Here is a 15,898-nt window from a genome sequence, read left to right as displayed (position 1 = left end):
GTGCTGCCTTGGATAGAGATCTCCCAGAGCAACATGACAGCAGAGCTTATCGCCGGCGGGTCCAGAGAGAAAGGAGAAGCACGCCACGAGACGTGATGCAACAGCAGCACCAAGAGTGGGCTGTGGGGCCACCGCCCCTGGCCGCCAGGTGGACGAGGCCGTCGTGGCAGACCCGAGGCGACCACGAGAGCGCCACAAGCGCGGCAGACGAGGCCGCCGCCCATCGTGTACTGCTGCCCAGAACAGTCGCCAGCGACAGCAAGAATGGCGCAGACACAGATTCTGTGCCAACCAAAGAGAGATGGCGCAGCCGGAGGGCTGGCGCCGTCAGAGAGGATGGAGCGGCCACAGAGGTGGCGCGGCATCAGGTCCCATGAGCAGGGAGAGAGCGCAGCGAGAGCGCCGCGCATGAGGAGCAAGGGCCAAGCGCGCTCGCGAAAGTAGGCGGCGAAAGCGCGCACCAGCTGAAGTGCAAGTTTGGTGTTCACAGCAGCGGAGGCTGAGTGAAGACCGCATGCGATGTGCGCGAGGGCACACGAGAGGGACTCAGGAGAGGTATCCGTGAGTACCCTACGATAAACTAGTGGCCTACCACGAGTTGGGGCCCCCACCCCAATCGTTATCGGCGGAACTGCGCGAACACTCCGTTGGAGCTCGGGAGGGAGCTAGCCGGGAGGGTCTTGCCCGCGCGAGGGCCCGGAGTGTACGACAATATGCATGAAACAAAATGTCAACGGGGACACGACTCAGAGACGGCGACTAAAGTGTCCGCACGTAGCTTCACACCGCACGCCTCGCGTACTCGCGCGGTGAGGCGCATTGACTCAGACCTCAACAACGTACAGAAGCATGCACATCATCTCTCGGGCCTCCCTCTCCCAGAAAGCGGCAGCACATGCCGCTCCACGGTGGCGCTCCTCGGACTAGACGGGCACGCCCTCCACGACGGGGTGCCGCTGCATCTGCAGGCCTGCAGGCGGCGCCACTGGCTGCGCCACCACGGGCTGCGCGGTGACGGGCGCCGCCGATTGAGGCGGCAGCGGGGCCTGCACCTGCAAGGACTGGCCGGCGGCAACGCCAGGCGGGATCTGCACCGACACCAGCCCGGCGGGCGTCTGAACCTGCAGCGACTCGCCGCCCGAGAGCCCCTCCGGCACAGAGATCTCGAGGACCCCTCCGGCGACAATGCCCTGCACCACATATCCGGCCGCGGGCGGGGCGATGCCGAACGGCGCGAGGCCCTCTCGAGCCGCAACCTCTGCGGCCTGCGCTTGCTGCAGCGCCGGCTCGGCCTCGCGGATCGCCTGCTCGAGACTTGCAGCCGCCTGCAAGTAGTACGCCGAGTTGCCTCCGCCGAAGCAGAGCTGCACGCCGAACGCCGCGAGCTGCACGTTCACTGCTGCCACGTGCACGTCGCGCGTGGCCTTGACGAGAGCGGCGACCGCTTTGAAAGCATCAAGGGAGGGGCCGCCGCAGCAAAAGGCGCTGCAACTCGGATAGTCTGACAGGTCTGCGATCGCGGCAAGTCGCGCCTCGAGCTCACCGATCTGCTGCTGCAGCTGCTGCCAGAGCGCCTGCGAGACGGCCGCCTCGTGCATGTACGGAACATTGCCGCGGCGGCGAATGAAGGATATGCCCCCGGTATCCCACACGGCGCTGTAGGCGGACGGCGCAAAAGTGCCGACGAGGGCGGCTGCGCTCGCGGTTCCCTTTGCGAGGTTCATCACATCGCTTTTCAGCGTGGACACCCCGACGACTCGCACCGTTGCCGAGTCGACGATTGTGGGTACGCCGCCGCCGCCGCCGGCGCAGCCTCCGCCGCCGCAGCCGCCGCCGCCGCCGCCGCAGCCGCCGCCGCCACAGCCACCGCCGCCGCAGCCCCCTTCGGTGTAGACGATCTGCTTCGAAGGGGAGTGGCTGAAGGCCATGGGTCCCAGCATGCTCCGGAAGCTCGCCAGCTCGGCATCCGCGGCGTCCACGTCCACGCGGTGCGAGAAGCGGGCGTTCGGCCAGCAGCAGAGGCGCCCCGCCACAACCGGGACGCGAAACTCGCGGCCGGTCACATCGTCGACGAGGACGAGCGCGCTGCCTGGCTGGTTGGTGAGATAGACGACACAGATCCAGCTGCCCACCGCAGCGCCCTTGCCGTCCGGCTTGTCCTTGTGCTGGGGAACGCTCTTGGAGGCCGGGCACACCCTCGCAGGCACCTCCACCAGCTCCTGCTCCTCCTCCTGCTGCGGCTCCTGCCCCGCCGGCGGCTGCGCCAACTCTGCCGGCTCTCGCCCTTCCACCGCCCCCTCGGCATCGATCTGCTCTCTGAGGCGGCGCATCACATCGCCGCTGACCTGGCAACCCATGTCGAAGCCGCTGTGAGCTCGCCCCCGGACGTTCGCCTCGCAGCTCAGCTTCTCGAGCGCGTTCGCCACCTCCTCCTCCGACAGGAAGCAGTCGAGCACGCGGAAGATGTCGCTGCCGTCGGCTTCAAACCACCAGTCCGGCGGCTCGCCGCGGTACGTGACGCCGGTCCGGTCGATCGGGTCGGCCGCATCGCCGTGCTCACTCGCCCACAGCTCCTTCGTCTCGGCCCAGCCTACGCAACCCAACATGATGTGTGTGCAACTGTGGGGCGTGTCTGCAGGCGCGTTGTGCGCGGCGCCCAGATGCAGCTTGCTGTCCTCGTGCCGCTGGTTGACCGAGTCGTCGTGGTCGACGCCACCGGGGGCGTCGGCGAGAGCCTCGGTCTCGCGGAGGTAGCAGGTGGTGCTGGAGAGCATGTGCGTGTGCCACGCAAAGTCGATGTCGTACGACGGCACGAAGAAGTGCTCCTCGCACCCGTGCTTCTTCATCAGGCCCAGGAACTGGAGGTACCGTTCGCCAGCGGCGGCCGCAAAGCCCTCGCTGCCGCTGAACGCCGGCTGCGAGACCTGCCAGAGGAAGGTGCGCTGGCGCGCGGAGCAGGTCTCCACGTCGTAGTCGAAGCCGTGTTCGCTGCGAGCCGCAGCGCACGCCGTCTTGATTTCGGCGCAGAGCGTCGTCTGGTTCGAGAGCGGGTCGCGAGGGCCCCACTCCGCCGGGCTGCTCTCGCCCTCGCCGCGCTGGAAGAAGGGCTCGTCGGCGTAGTGCTTCTCCCACAGCCGGCGAGTCTCGCCATCGGCCTCGTCCGCAGCGCTCTGTGCCTTGAAGGCCGCTGCCGCCGGCTCGAGCACCCGTCCAAAGCGCTCGTTGCAGTACACAGCATAGCGGCGAGGCGCGAGCCGGTGCAGGTGCCACACCCAGGCGACATCGAGGGGCGGGATGAGCCGGGCGCCGTCGCCCTCGCTTGCGACGAGCGGCAGCCAGTGCTTGAGGTACCGTTTGATTGCTCGGGGCAAGAGTGGGCCGAGGTACAGCGCATCGCCGCCACGTGAGTGGACGACTCGGAGGAAGGCCTTGTGCTCGTCGAAGCGGAGCGGCCCGATGAACTCCTCCATATCCGGTTATCCGGTGTAGGGACTCGCGAGCAGACACAGAGCGATACCCGCCAAGTGGATGGTGCCGATGCACGAAGAGGCGGAGGAGAGTCAAGAATTCCGGGGTTTCTTTTTCTTTGTTTTTCACCCATTCCCGGAGGAGGACTGCTGACCGGGTTTGCGTTGGAAGAAAGAAAATGGGAAAGGAAGGTCACAACCGCCACCGAACGAGGAGTTAGTTAATTATATTAGTCAGGCTCGGACTGAACACCAGCGGGGGCGTTTCCCCCGGTAGCATGAAACGTCGAGCGAAATTTTTTTCGCGCCTTTGCTCTTGTGGCACAACCGCCATTTCTGCATGTGGCAGCACCCTTCGGCCAGCGGCCCCGACGCCGCGGCCACTTGCCCCGCCGCGGTCAGCAGCCCCGACGCCGCCGCTGCCAGCGGCGCGCTCCGGCTTCTCAAGAGTCGGCTCCCGCGCGCCCCGCCGCGCTCAACGACGCCGCGCACCTCGCTGCAGCTTCGGCAGGCGCCGGCGGACATCGCCTGCCTCCGCACATCGTTGTGCCGCTGCGCTCTCTGCACGCAGGACTACCTCTCTGAGCGGCCGGCAAAGCTCTCAGAGATGACTGGGGACGGCGCCGCCGCAGAACGTGCGCCGTCTTGCGCGACGCCCTCCGAGCCGGTCGTGCGCGAGGCGAGGCCTTGCAATAGCGAGGGGGGCGCTTCCCTGTGGTCGAGTGCCCGCTCTGGAGGGTCGGCGACGGGCTCACGCGACAGGCGCGAGGAGCGGCGCAGGCGGCGCAGGCGGCAGCCTGAGCTCCCGGTGGTCGCCCTCACCTTTGGCGCAGGCCACGGCGGCGAGGGCGAGGGCTCGCCCCAGCCGCCGCTCCACCTGGAGGATGGCCCCTCGCGGTTGCGGGCGAGCGGTGCGGCTGGCACGCCTGACGCCACGCCTGGCGCCGCGTCTGGCGGCGATGCGGGCGTCGATGCGGGCGTCGATGCGGGCGTCATGTCTGGCGTCATGTCTGGCGTCATGTCTGGCGTCATGTCTGGCGGTGAGGCGGAGCAGGCGACGGCCTCGGCGAGCCGCACTGCGGAGGCCTCTGCGCCGGTCTCCTCCGCGGGTCCACTCAACGTGCGCGCGGCGAGGGCGGCCGCGCGGCGCGCCGCCGCGCTGGAGCGGCTGCGGGAGGTGCGGGAGGTGCTCTCCCCAGGAGGGGCGGCGGCGCAGGATGGCGTCGGCTCCGCTACGGCAGAAGCCCCGGCTGAAGCCTCCCGCTGCGCGGAAGCCTCCCTATGCGACGCCCCTGCCGCCTCCACCGCCGACGACCCTAAGGACGACGCCGACGCCTCCATCGCCGACAACGACACCGCCTGCGCCGCCACCGCCGCCTCCCCTCCCGCCGCCTCCGCCACCGCTGACATCGCCGACGCCGCCGCCGACATCCCTGCCACCGACGCAGCCGCCCACGCCGCCGCTGCCGATGCCGCCGCCGCCGCCGCTGCCGCCGCCGATGATGCCGCCACCGGTACCCCCGCCACTGACGCCCCTACCACCGACGCGGCTGCCGATAGAGGCGCGGCCGGTCTCTGGGCGGGGCGCGGCTTGCGCGCGGCTCCCGCCCTCGACGGGTCTCGGCGGATCTCGATCTCGGCGGATCTCGCCCTCGACCTGGCGGCGATCGTGGAGCAGAGGCTGGGTGCGCACGAGGGGCCAAGGGAGGAGCAGCGCCCCCTCGCGGCTCCGCCGAGCCGACACGGCCCTGGCGCGGCGGCGCTGCTCCAGGCAGCCCAGAAGGCCGTCGACGCGATGCTCCACGACCTCGGCGGCGCCGCCGCCGCGACCAAGGCGCCAACCGGCGGCGCCGCGGGTGGCGGAAGCGGCGCTACGGAGGGGGGGCGGGGCGGCCCCGGCGGCGGCGGCGGCGGCGAGGTGGGCTCGGAGCTAAAGGAGCACTCGATGTTCTGCCGCCCCTCGGAGGCACAGGAGGCGGCTGCTGCAGGCGAGGCGGCTGCTGCAGGCGAGGAGGCTGCTGCAGGCGAGGAGGCGGCTGCAGGCGAGGAGGCGGCTGCAGCCGAGGAGGCGGCTGCAGGCGAAGAGGCGGCTGCAGGCGAGGAGGCGGCTGCAGGCGAGGCGGCTGCTGCAGGCGAGGCGGCGGCTGCAAAGGCGGCTGCAGGCGAGGAGGCGGCTGCAGGCGAGGAGGCGGCTGCAGGCGAGGTGGCGGCTGCAAAGGCGGCTGCAGGCGAGGAGGCGGCTGCAAAGGCTGCAGCAGGCGAGGCGGCGGCTGCAGGCGAGGAGGCGGGGCGGCGCGGGGCGACGCGGGGCGACGCGGGGTCAGCGGCCGGCACGGCGGCGCAGGCGGAGGAGGGGGAGGCGCGGGCGCTGGAGCAGGTGGCAAATCCGGCAGGGCTCGCCCTCCGTCCGGCATCGAGCGAGCCCGCCGCGGCGCGCGGCCCGCCGCCCGCCGCCGCGGCCAGCGCCAAGGAAGACCGCTGCACGCACGCTAGCCGCGCGCTCAGTCGGCTCTGCTTCGCCCCGCCCTCGCAAGCCCCAGCGGCGGAGGCCGCAGCGCCACGGGCGGGGCCGCGTCCGGCGCCCACGCGGAAGCTCGCGCTGTGCGGCTGGGCGCGACTCGCGTGCGTCGAGTGACGCAGTTCATGGAGCGGATTCGCATGGTAGAGAGGCGTGAGGCGCTGCAGCCGGAGCGGGAGAGAGGCCTAAATATGCACACAGACACACTGTGGTGCACAAAAGTAATATATCTTAACTTCCAAGATCCAACACCGGTTCCCCAGGGTGATGGAAGGTTCGACGCAGCCCCGGACTGGGCGGAGAAATCCCAGGGCACGCTCCTGGGCACTCCACCCCGCCCCCAACCAGCCACGCCGCGCCCTCGGGCGCCTCCACCGCCGCCCTCAGCCACGCCGCTAGGACCGACGGAGACGTCAACTCCGCCGTCACAGTACTCCCGTTCGACCCATTCGGAATCCGATTAGTTAATGAGGGGTCATTCCGGCGGAATGACCCCTCCGGGAGATCGTTCACACCTCGAAAAACCAGAACCCAGACAGAGCGTCTGGACCGATATTCCCATGGCCCGGATGTGTGATCTGTGGGATGTGTCGAAAAAGCAGAATACAGAGCTCCTCCTCCTAGAAGTCAGACGGTTTCTTGATAGCTGATATGCCAGGGAAGAGCCTGGTATCTCAGTATGTTATGTCCTATGATATAACATAGTGTGCTGTGTGGGATCTGGTTTGTCCACACCATCCTCGGTAACGACTACTCAAGTACTCTCAATTCTTGTGTGTCTCAAAGAGAGGGAAACATGTTCTACTAACATGGAATGTAATGCGCGCGGTAGCCCAACGCCACATGCCAACCGTGATGCGTTTCAGCGACGGGGCGCTCAGTAGCCGCCCTTTCCCTTCCCTTTCCCTCTTCCCTTCCCCTTGCCCTTGCCCTTGCCGTCAACCTTACCCTTCCCGCCCTTGCTGCCCTTGCCGCCCTTGCCTTTGCCGCCGGGCGATCCCTTGCCGTTCCCGAAGAAACCGGTGCCGCCCTTCCCGCCACGTCCGCAACCGTGGCCCGCATCGCTGACCTCGCTGTCGTCGCCACTGTCCCCGCCCTCCTCGCCGCCGCTCTCCTCGCCGCCGCTCTCCTCCTCGCCGCTCTCCTCGTCGTCCTCCTCGCCGCTCTCCTCCTCGCTGGCCTCCTCGCTGCCCTCGTCGTCGCTGTCCTCGTCGTTGCTGCCCTCGCCGCTCCCCTCGTCGCTCCCCTCGTCGCTGTCCTCGTCGCTGCCCTCCCCGTCAGAGGAGAAGGGCGTGCTCGGCTGGCTTGCCCACACGTCCATCTTCTTTGGCAGCAGCTCGTGCTGCTGGTCGCCGTGGCCCAACTGGCCGTACACACTAGAGCCCCAGCTCCAGACATGGCCGCCGGCGGTGAGGCTGTGGAAGTCTCCAGCCGAGACAGCGACGACGCGATGGCCAGCAAAGGCCTCGACCTTCTTGGGCAGCAGCTGGCTCTGCTCGTCGCCGTGGCCCAGCTGGCCATCCCCTCCACAGCCCCAGCTCCAGACGCTGCCGTCGGCGGTGAGGGCGAGGCTGTGGACGCATCCAGCCGACACAGCGACGACGCGCTGGTCAGCAAAGGCCTCGACCTTCTTGGGCTGGTGCTGGTGCTGCTCGTTGCCGTGGCCCAACTTGCCAGAGGAGCCATCGCCCCAGCTCCAGACGGCGCCGTCGGCGGTGATGGAGAGGCTGTGGCTGCGTCCAGCCGACACGGCGACGACGCGCCGCCCAGCGAAGGCCTCGACCTTCTTGGGCAGCAGCTGGATCTGCTCGTCGCCGAGGCCCAACCGGCCACGGGCTCCAAAGCCCCAGCTCCAGACGCTGCCGTCGGCGGTGATGGCGAGGCTGTGGCTGCCTCCTGCCGATACAGCGACGACGCGCTGTCCGGCGAAGGCCTCGACCTTCTTGGGCAGCAGCTGGTTGCCGTGGCCCAGCTGGCCTGAGGCTCCACCGCCCCAGCTCCAGAGGGCGCCAGCGGCTGTGAGGGCGAGGCTGTGGCTGCCTCCTGCCGATACAGCGACGACGCGCTGGCCAGCAAAGGCCTCGACCTTCTTGGGCAGCGTCTGCTCCTGCACGTCACCGTGACCCAGCTGGCCTGAGGCTCCACCGCCCCAGCTCCAGATGCTGCCGTCGGCGGCGAGGGCCAGGCTGTGGTGGACTCCAGCCGACACGCTCACGGCGCGCTCGCCACCCAGCGGGGAGGGGAGGCGGGTCGGCGTGTTGAGCCGCGTCACCCCCTCGCCGTGGCCAAGGAGGCCTGGCCGCCAACTCTCAGCCTTGCCGCACGACGAGAGCCGCCCCTCGCCGTCGATGAAGACGCTGTGGAAGGAGCCTGCCGCCGCCCTCGCCGGCGGGTGGGCCTCGCGAAGTAGCGCCGCGAAGCACAGCCACCGCACGGTGCAGTTCTCGTCCTCCGGCTGCGCCGGCAGCTCGAAGCCGCGCTCTTGCGCCCACAAGCGGATGCCCTCCGCCGCGAGCGAGGCGTGAAAGAGACGCGAGACGGCCGCGACGCGAGCGATGTTGATGGGGCTGTTGAAGCGGGAGAGGACGCGCTCGAGGAGCTCCCTGGGGAGGTCGAGGAGCCGGGCGGGCGGCGGCGCGTCTGGCGAGGGCGCGGCGGTGGAGGCGGAGGCGAGGCGGCGCAAGCAGCGGCGCGGCGGGGTGGACATCGTGAAGAAAAGAATCTTTATCTTTCCCTCGCACAACACTGGGAACGTGAGAAGCCGGAGGAAGGTCGCTAGTCGAGAGAGATCGCCAGTGGAATAGGGAGTCCACCGTGCTGCGAGCCTGTCGCTGTCCCTTGTCAGGAGCAGGAGAACTAGGAGAGCGCAACCAGTAGGAGGCCCGCGCCTGCCCCCGTGCCGCCGGGTGCAACCTGTCCTATACGAGAGAGGAATCCCTGGGACCCTGTCGTGTGGGTGAACCCTGCCCAGCCCCCCTCCGTGTCGCGATGCGCTCCCCGCTCCCGTTCCCCTGTGTCCCTGATCGTCCTTCCAAGATCCTGCTCGTGCAGGTGGGGACCCTGTCCCTCTCCCACCCCTCGTTTGGCGTGCCCGTTTTATTTATTTATTTATTGGGAACGGGACAGCCCTAGCTTGGGATGTCCGTTGTATTTATTTATTTATGGGAACGGGACTGGCGCGCACTGGCACTAACACAGGTACACCACGAAGAATTGTGGACATCGTGAATTGTGGACTCCCCAGCAAGCAGGGTTCCAAATTTTTCCGGGGTATGGTATGGTGAGGCAAGGCCCGAAGGGTGGGGGGGTATGGTCCTGACCGCCCAAGGCTAGCCCTCGACAGGGGTGGGGGGGTATGGTCCCTCGGCCCCTCCCTCTACTGCCGCCGCCGAGCCCGCAGCGCCATGAGGTAGGAACAGGCGCCCGTGTCGCAGAGCTGCTGCAGCTGCTCCACACTCCACTCGCCGACACCCTTCTGGTTGCGGAGCGCCTCAATGTCGCGCGAATCAACATAGCCGTCGCTCAGACTGCTCGGCAAGATCTCGAACGCCAGCCGTCCAAGTTGGTTGACCTTTGTGTTGTGCGGCGACGAACAGCCGAACAGGATCTGAGAGATTTTTAGCATACCAAACAAATCTAACACTTTGTTGTCAGGATCTGAGCAAGCTGGTGGGGCTCAAAGCCGTCGCCGAGATGGTAATGCAGCACGGCTGTGTGCTGTATCATGAGGCTGCTGAACGCTTCGTGAACCGCCGGCACACTTTTCCCCGGCGAGGAGGGGCCCCCGAAGGGATGCACAACGTGTGGCCTGCAGTCTTTCTTTTTTTCTTGCGATCGACGCGAACCGCGAGCAGTTCCTGCCACGCGCTCCTCCCACGTCGAGCGGCTCGGCGGCCAAACCTAACCCATCGAGAGGCTTCACTGTCATGGCACCGAAGCGTGCCGCCGCGGCTTCCGCGGCGAGCTCCAGCAGCTCGGATGGAGGAGCGCTGCAGGAGAAGCTTGTGCGTCTCTTTGAGGAGCTAGACGGTAGCGCCACCAAGGAGGCGCTCGAGGAGCGCATGTCTGGCACGGCGCCCAAGGGGGCGCTGATGGCCGCGCTCAACTCGCTGCTCGCCATCAAGCGCGTCGCCATCAGCAAGACGGCGGCGGGCGGGCTCGTGTTCCGTCTGCAGTCGGACCAGTCCGCCAAGCGCGCGCGCACGCTCGACGGGCTCACTGCAGAGGACCGGCTGCTGTACCAGGAGATTGAGCGCGCGGGCAACGCCGGCATAAAGTCAAAGGACCTGCGCGTGCGCTCCAACCTGCAGCAGCAGCAGGTGGCCAAAGTGCTACGCACGCTCGAGAGCCGCGGGTTGATACGATCCGTGAAGTCGGTCGCCGCCAAGAACCAGAAGTTGTACATGCTCGCGGGCCTCGAGCCGAGCGTGGCGGTCACGGGCGGCGCGTGGTACACCGACGACCAAGAGTTCGATCACGCGCTGATCCAAGTGCTGCAGCAGGCGCCGCGAGAACTTACCGCCCCATACCCGCCACCCTCGCCACCGCCGCCCTCGCCACCGCCGCCCTCGCCACCGCCGCAGGCGTCGCTCGAGTACATCGCTCGCTCGGCCACCCTCACCGCCACGGCGCAGCAGGTGCGCGACGTCGCCACCCTACCACACCACCCACGGGACTGAACCCACACTGGGTTCGGTACTCTGGAGGTGTGGTATCACTCTGGAGGTGTGGTACACGCAGGTGCGCGACTTCATCACCTCCTCGGGGCTCATCCGAGGCAAGCGGCGCCCGAGAGATGCCGCAGGTGGCGCCAGACCAGCCCGAGACCAGGCCGGGGTTGCGCCTGCGTAGGCAAGCCGCTCTCGCTCTCCGACGTGGACTCGGTCCTGCAGTCGCTCGTCTTTGACGCGAAGCTCGAGATCACGGGGCGGTGCGACTTGTCCGGCGGCGGCGAAGGCAAGGAGTACAAGTACCTGCAGTTTGACGGCGCGAGCTTGCTGCCGATCAAGGCGAGACGACCCCCCGAGATTCGCCGGGAGTGTCGGATCTCGAGGAGTCACGCACACTAACTGCAAGAAGAGCAGCGCCCGACGCACGCACGCACGCACGCACGCACCGCTTACCTGTTTACCTGACCCGCGCCTCACCTTACCTTCGCCTCACCTGACCCGCGCCTCACCACCTCAGGAGTCGCCGCTCGCCCTCGCATATCTCCCCCACATCTCCCCACATCTCCCCACATCTCCCCACATCTCACCTCAGGAGTCGCCGCTCGCCCTCGCATATCTCCCCCACATCTCCCCACATCTCCCCACATCTCCCCACATCTCACCTCAGGAGTCGCCGCTCGCCCTCGCATATCTCCCCCACATCTCCCCACATCTCCCCACATCTCACCACATCTCACCTCAGGAGTCGCCGCTCGCCCTCGCATATCTCCCCCACATCTCCCCACATCTCCCCACATCTCCCCACATCTCACCTCAGGAGTCGCCGCTCGCCCTCGCGCTGCTCGCGGCGAGCTACTCCGACGACGAGGCGGCGGAGGAGGGCGAGGAGGTCGAGGCGTTGCTGCGGACGCTAGAGCGGGGGGAGCAGGCTGCGGGACGGCCGAGGTAGCCAGCGGCGGGGGGGCTCCGCTCTCCGCAGCGTAGAGCGTAGCGTGGTCAGTTCATTTCTCCCCGAAAGGGCGCGCCTTTTGAGTATTTCAAACTCCTGTCGGCAGACTCAGAGCGTGCAGAGAGTTTCTTTTTGCACATCTGGTGGCTCCTTTTTTATCCGACACGCGCGACCTCGTACTAACGAGTAATGTGTACTCTCGGAGAGTACGAGAGACTGACTGACAAGCCGCCTAGCTATAGGGAGTTGCGTGTGTGGTCCACACCCCTCTCCAGCTCCACGACTCTCGGCACGAGATCGAGGTTTGAGACCGAGACACCACACGACAGCTCACCAGCGCAGGGGGCAGGGCGATACGGCTTTGTAGGGGGAGCTGGCGCACAGTGCAACAGCACCGCCGGGCATGCGACACCGTCGAGCGCCCGCTCACGACCTGGTGCTAGTCTGGCAGTATTTGCGAGCCGCCTCGGTCTTGTAGGCCGAGCAGTCCCTCTCCGCCCCCGCGCTGCGGAGCGGGCTCTCGGCAGACGTCGCCTCGCGCAGGGTCGACTGCAGGTCGGCAAACTTGAGCTCGCGGTTGGTGGCGACGCCTGGGGGGAGGGGGGGGAATGGGGGGGGGGGGGGGTGCTGGGGTGATGGGGAAGTGGGGTGGGTGGGGTTTATGGGGGGAGGTTAGGAGGGCGGCATTTGCTCTTAAGGTGGTGGATTTTTAGGAGCGGAGCTCGGGGGCGTGGGCGCGCGGCTGTGGCGGCGCCGTCTGCGGCGTCGAGAAAATCGACCAGCTGCGTGAGGAACTCCTCCTTCTGCTCGACAAAGGGCAGGTGCCCGCTCGCGCCTAAAAAAAGAAATCGCGCCGTGCCGCCTTAATTCTTTTTCTCGGCGCGCAGTCCGGAGCCCGCTCGCGCCGAAGGTGAGCCGCTTCACCGACGAGGGCAGCCCCTCCCACGACCTAGAAATGGTATCCCATACTCCATCACCCATCCCAGCCTTAGAATCTGCAACTTCGTCCCTCGCCGATGCAACCGCAGTCTCCTTCTTATAGCAACTAGCACTTGACATGCGGCCCCGTCTTCTGCAGTTGCATACATTGACGCACCGGTCGACGATGTCTGCCTCGCCGCCGCTCGCGAGCCTAACACAGCGTGAAGACGCGACTTCTACGTGTGCGCCGTGTGCGTGTGCCGTGCACTTGTGGCATCGCGTCAGAGTCATAGGGGCGAGTGCAACGGATCCCGCTGCCGACGGCCGTTCGATGCGCGTCCTCTCGAGTGGTGGTCGGAAGACAGCAGTCTTGTGCGCCCCGCATCTAGGGCCTCGAGATGTGGGGAGATGTCGGGAGATGTGCGATCCGCGCTCCGCTAGGGCCTCGAGATGTGGGGAGATGTGGGGAGATGTGGGGAGATGTGGGGAGATGTGGAGAGAGCTTCTTCCGCATCTAAGCTCGCGAGCAGCGTCGGCACCCGCACGCCCTCGAGGTGCCGGCCTGCGCCATGCACATAGCGGGGTTGGGGTGTGAGGACGGTGTGTGTCGCGCCCGTGCCCTTCGGCGCAACGCGCGAGCGAGAACACAGAGAGATATGGGGAGATATGGGGAGATATGGGGAGATATGGGGAGATTTGGGGAGAGAGAACACAGAGAGTGCAGCGGCAGCACGGCGGCAGCACGGCGGCAGCACGGCGGAATCCGGCGGAGTACGTGTCCTCTCTCCTTGTCCGAAGCATGCACGGGGTCTGTCTTCCTGCCCTCTAGAGGCGCCGGCCGAGCTGCGCGCCGCCAAGCCTACGAAGACGCCAGAGCCAGGGTGTGGTTGAGACGACGCCAGCCTCAGGGCGGGAGTACGGTCTCGTGCCGCGTACTCGGAGCTCCGCGTGACACGCGGGCTACGAGTGCAAATCACGGTCGAGTACAGTCCGTGTCCTCTCGAGCGCTGGCTGGAGCACAAGAGCCCGTGTAGGTATTCCGCTTCTAGGCCGCCGAACCGGTCGCTGTCCCCGTCGCCGTTCCGATCGAGGAGCGGCGGCAGCAGCACGCCGTCTGCCGCCGCCGCCGCCGCCTCCGAGACGCACGACGCGGACGCGCTGCGGCTTGTGGTCGGGAGCAGCGCCGCCGCGGCGCCGCCGCCTCGGCTGGACACGGCCCGCACCTAGTAGGCGGCGAAGGCGGTGGAGAGGGTGGTGGCAAGGGCGAAGGGAGTGCCGCCGGTGGCGGTGGTGGCGGCGGCGGCGGCAGCGGCGGCGGCGACGGCGGTGACGGAGAGGGTGGCCGAAGCGAGGGCGACAGAGAGGGTGGCGGCGAAGATGGGAGCGCACCGCGTCGGCGGCCGCCGGCCTCAAGTCGGCAAGGCTGCCTAGAGACACTTCCTTGACACTTCCTCGACACTTCCTAGGCACTTCCTCGCCGGCCTCGAGTCGGCGAGGCTGCCGTAGGGCGAGAGCAGCGAGAGGGAGGAGACGAGGGTGGGCTGCCGCTCGAGCATCCGCAGCGCGGGCACCGCTCCAAGCCCGTGCGCCACCAGCGACACCTGCCGTGGCCGTGTCGTGGCCGTGTCGTGGACGTGTCGTGGACGTGTCGTGGAGAGAGAGAGTCTGTCTAGAAAGTGTCTAGAGAGTGTCGGAAGGTCGTGCCCAGAAAGCGTGTCTAGGCAGCGTCCAGGAAGTCTCCGCGTAGCGCCAGCCGCCTGCTGCACGCCGAGACACGCTCTCTAGGAAGTGTCTGGGCAACGTCTGGCAAGTGTCCGCCTTCTGCACGCCGAGCGACCGCACGACGGCGCCCAGCTGAGCGGCGCAGGCGTCCGCGGTGAGCAGCGGCGCCGACGCGGCGCCGTTCGTGCCGGCAAACACCACCTCGACCACGCGCCGGTCCGACACCGTCAACGCCTCGAGGTTCTCGAGGTAGTCGTATCCGAGTCCGGGAGTGCCGACGAGCAGGATTGGAGGGACGCCCGCCTTGGCTTCGCGGGCGCGGTCGCCGACGACGCGGCAGTACGCCTCGCCCTTGGCACCCTCCCACTCGAACGGCACCCGCCCGTCGTCCCACTTGACGAAGAAGGCCCACGAAGGCACCGCCTCGCCACACCAGCCCACGGCAGCTCGAGGCGCGGCGGCGGCGGCGACCACGAAGGCACCGCCCTGCACGACGAAGCGTCTCTGTGGCACGCGGCGCGCCGGCCGCGGCGAGGTGGCCAGGGAGAGGACCGTGGCCGCGAGCAGCATATACACACACCACAGAACGCCAGCTTTACACAAGCGAGCGGGCCGAACAAAAGAATTCTGCGGGCAACACCACGCTCGAACAAGCGCCTGAACGCATGGCGTTCAGGCGGCACTTCTCTCGCGTCGGCTCCGCCGAGCGCTGCACAGAGACCATCTTCACTGACCACCAACGACAGGTGTGCGACTACGCGCTCGTCTACGCGGAGAAGAAGAACGACGGCGAAGCGCCGTACTCGGTCTCCTTCACCGCGACGCAGAGCGGCGACGTCATCGTACAGCTGCACCCGCACTCGCAGCTGAGCGCGCTGTACGCCACGAGCGGCAGGCGCAGGCCACGGAGCCGCCTGCGAGCGCGAGCCCTGCGGCGCCGCCCGCCCCTGCCGCAGCGCCGCCAGCCGCGGAGCCGGCGCCCAAGACGTACGCCGCCGCAGCCGCATCGCAGCCGCAGGGTGCCACCGCGGGTGGCCAGCCCGCCGCGCCTGCGGGCCCGGCCGCCGCCGCGCGCGTGCCGCCGCCGCCCAGCGGCGGCGGAGTGAGCGGCTGCTCCTTCACTGTCCCTAACCCGGGCAGGAAGCGTGGGCAGCAGCAGCGCGGCAAGGGCCGCGGTGCCAGGGGCCGTGCCGATGCTGGACCCCGTCTCGTTGACAAGAACGCGCTGTCCGCGCGCGGCAGCGGGCCCTCGCGCCAGTCGCGCTCGCCGTCGCCCGACTCTCCGCCCGCCAAGCGGGCCGCCTCCGCTGACTCGTCCGGCTATGAAACCGATACGCCGGACGAGGTGCAGCAGGAGGCGGTCCGCAGGGTATGCGGCGCGCTCGGCATGAGGGAGCAGTTCGAGGCGGCGATGGCGGCGGGCGAGCTGCTCGAGATGCTCGAGAGCTTGCCGCGAGGGGCGGTCGAGGCCTCTGTCCGACAGATGCGGGGTTACAACCGCACGGGCGAGTGGCCAGAGCCCATTCTCACCAGCCCTACCCCGCAGCGCGGCCGCTCGCCAAGCCCCGTCGATGAGTGGTCAGATGGTTAGTGCCCGAGAGCGAGGGGTCCGGGGGGGAGCACAAATAGGACGCCCAGCCTTGCCCTCGTG

General features: G+C 67.9%; 4 protein-coding genes across 4 annotated transcripts; 3 read left to right on the top strand and 1 right to left on the bottom strand.

Moving 5' to 3' along the window:
• Nucleotides 1-1,895: 1,895 nt before the first annotated feature.
• On the bottom strand, nt 1,896-3,534 carry EMIHUDRAFT_450237 (hypothetical protein; the record flags this gene model as incomplete). Its single annotated transcript, XM_005779646.1, has 2 exons — nt 2,657-3,534; nt 1,896-2,590 (listed from the first exon to the last, which is right to left on the bottom strand). Coding segments are annotated over exons 1-2 (1,509 nt in total), but the record flags the coding sequence as incomplete, so codon positions are not given.
• Nucleotides 3,535-3,807: 273 nt separating this feature from the next.
• EMIHUDRAFT_463306 (hypothetical protein) lies at nt 3,808-6,225 on the top strand (the record flags this gene model as incomplete). Its single annotated transcript, XM_005779645.1, has 2 exons — nt 3,808-4,102; nt 4,301-6,225. 2 exons carry the CDS (start codon nt 3,808-3,810, stop codon nt 6,100-6,102), a joined length of 2,097 nt encoding a protein of 698 aa, XP_005779702.1. The 3' UTR covers nt 6,103-6,225.
• A 3,686-nt stretch (nt 6,226-9,911) lies between these two features.
• Nucleotides 9,912-11,971, top strand: EMIHUDRAFT_205297 (hypothetical protein; the record flags this gene model as incomplete). Its single annotated transcript, XM_005779644.1, has 5 exons — nt 9,912-10,475; nt 10,692-10,725; nt 10,837-11,023; nt 11,508-11,600; nt 11,947-11,971. The coding sequence occupies 5 exons, from the start codon at nt 9,912-9,914 to the stop codon at nt 11,969-11,971; spliced, it is 903 nt and encodes a 300-aa protein (XP_005779701.1).
• Nucleotides 11,972-14,912: 2,941 nt separating this feature from the next.
• EMIHUDRAFT_205295 (hypothetical protein) lies at nt 14,913-15,838 on the top strand (the record flags this gene model as incomplete). The annotated part of the gene is made up of 2 exons (XM_005779643.1): nt 14,913-15,124; nt 15,388-15,838. 2 exons carry the CDS (start codon nt 14,913-14,915, stop codon nt 15,836-15,838), a joined length of 663 nt encoding a protein of 220 aa, XP_005779700.1.
• Nucleotides 15,839-15,898: the final 60 nt, after the last annotated feature.

Source organism: Emiliania huxleyi, assembly GCF_000372725.1.
Source record: "Emiliania huxleyi CCMP1516 unplaced genomic scaffold EMIHUscaffold_23, whole genome shotgun sequence".
Lineage (NCBI taxonomy): Eukaryota > Haptophyta > Isochrysidales > Noelaerhabdaceae > Emiliania > Emiliania huxleyi.
This window is presented reverse-complemented; position numbering and strand designations above follow the sequence as displayed.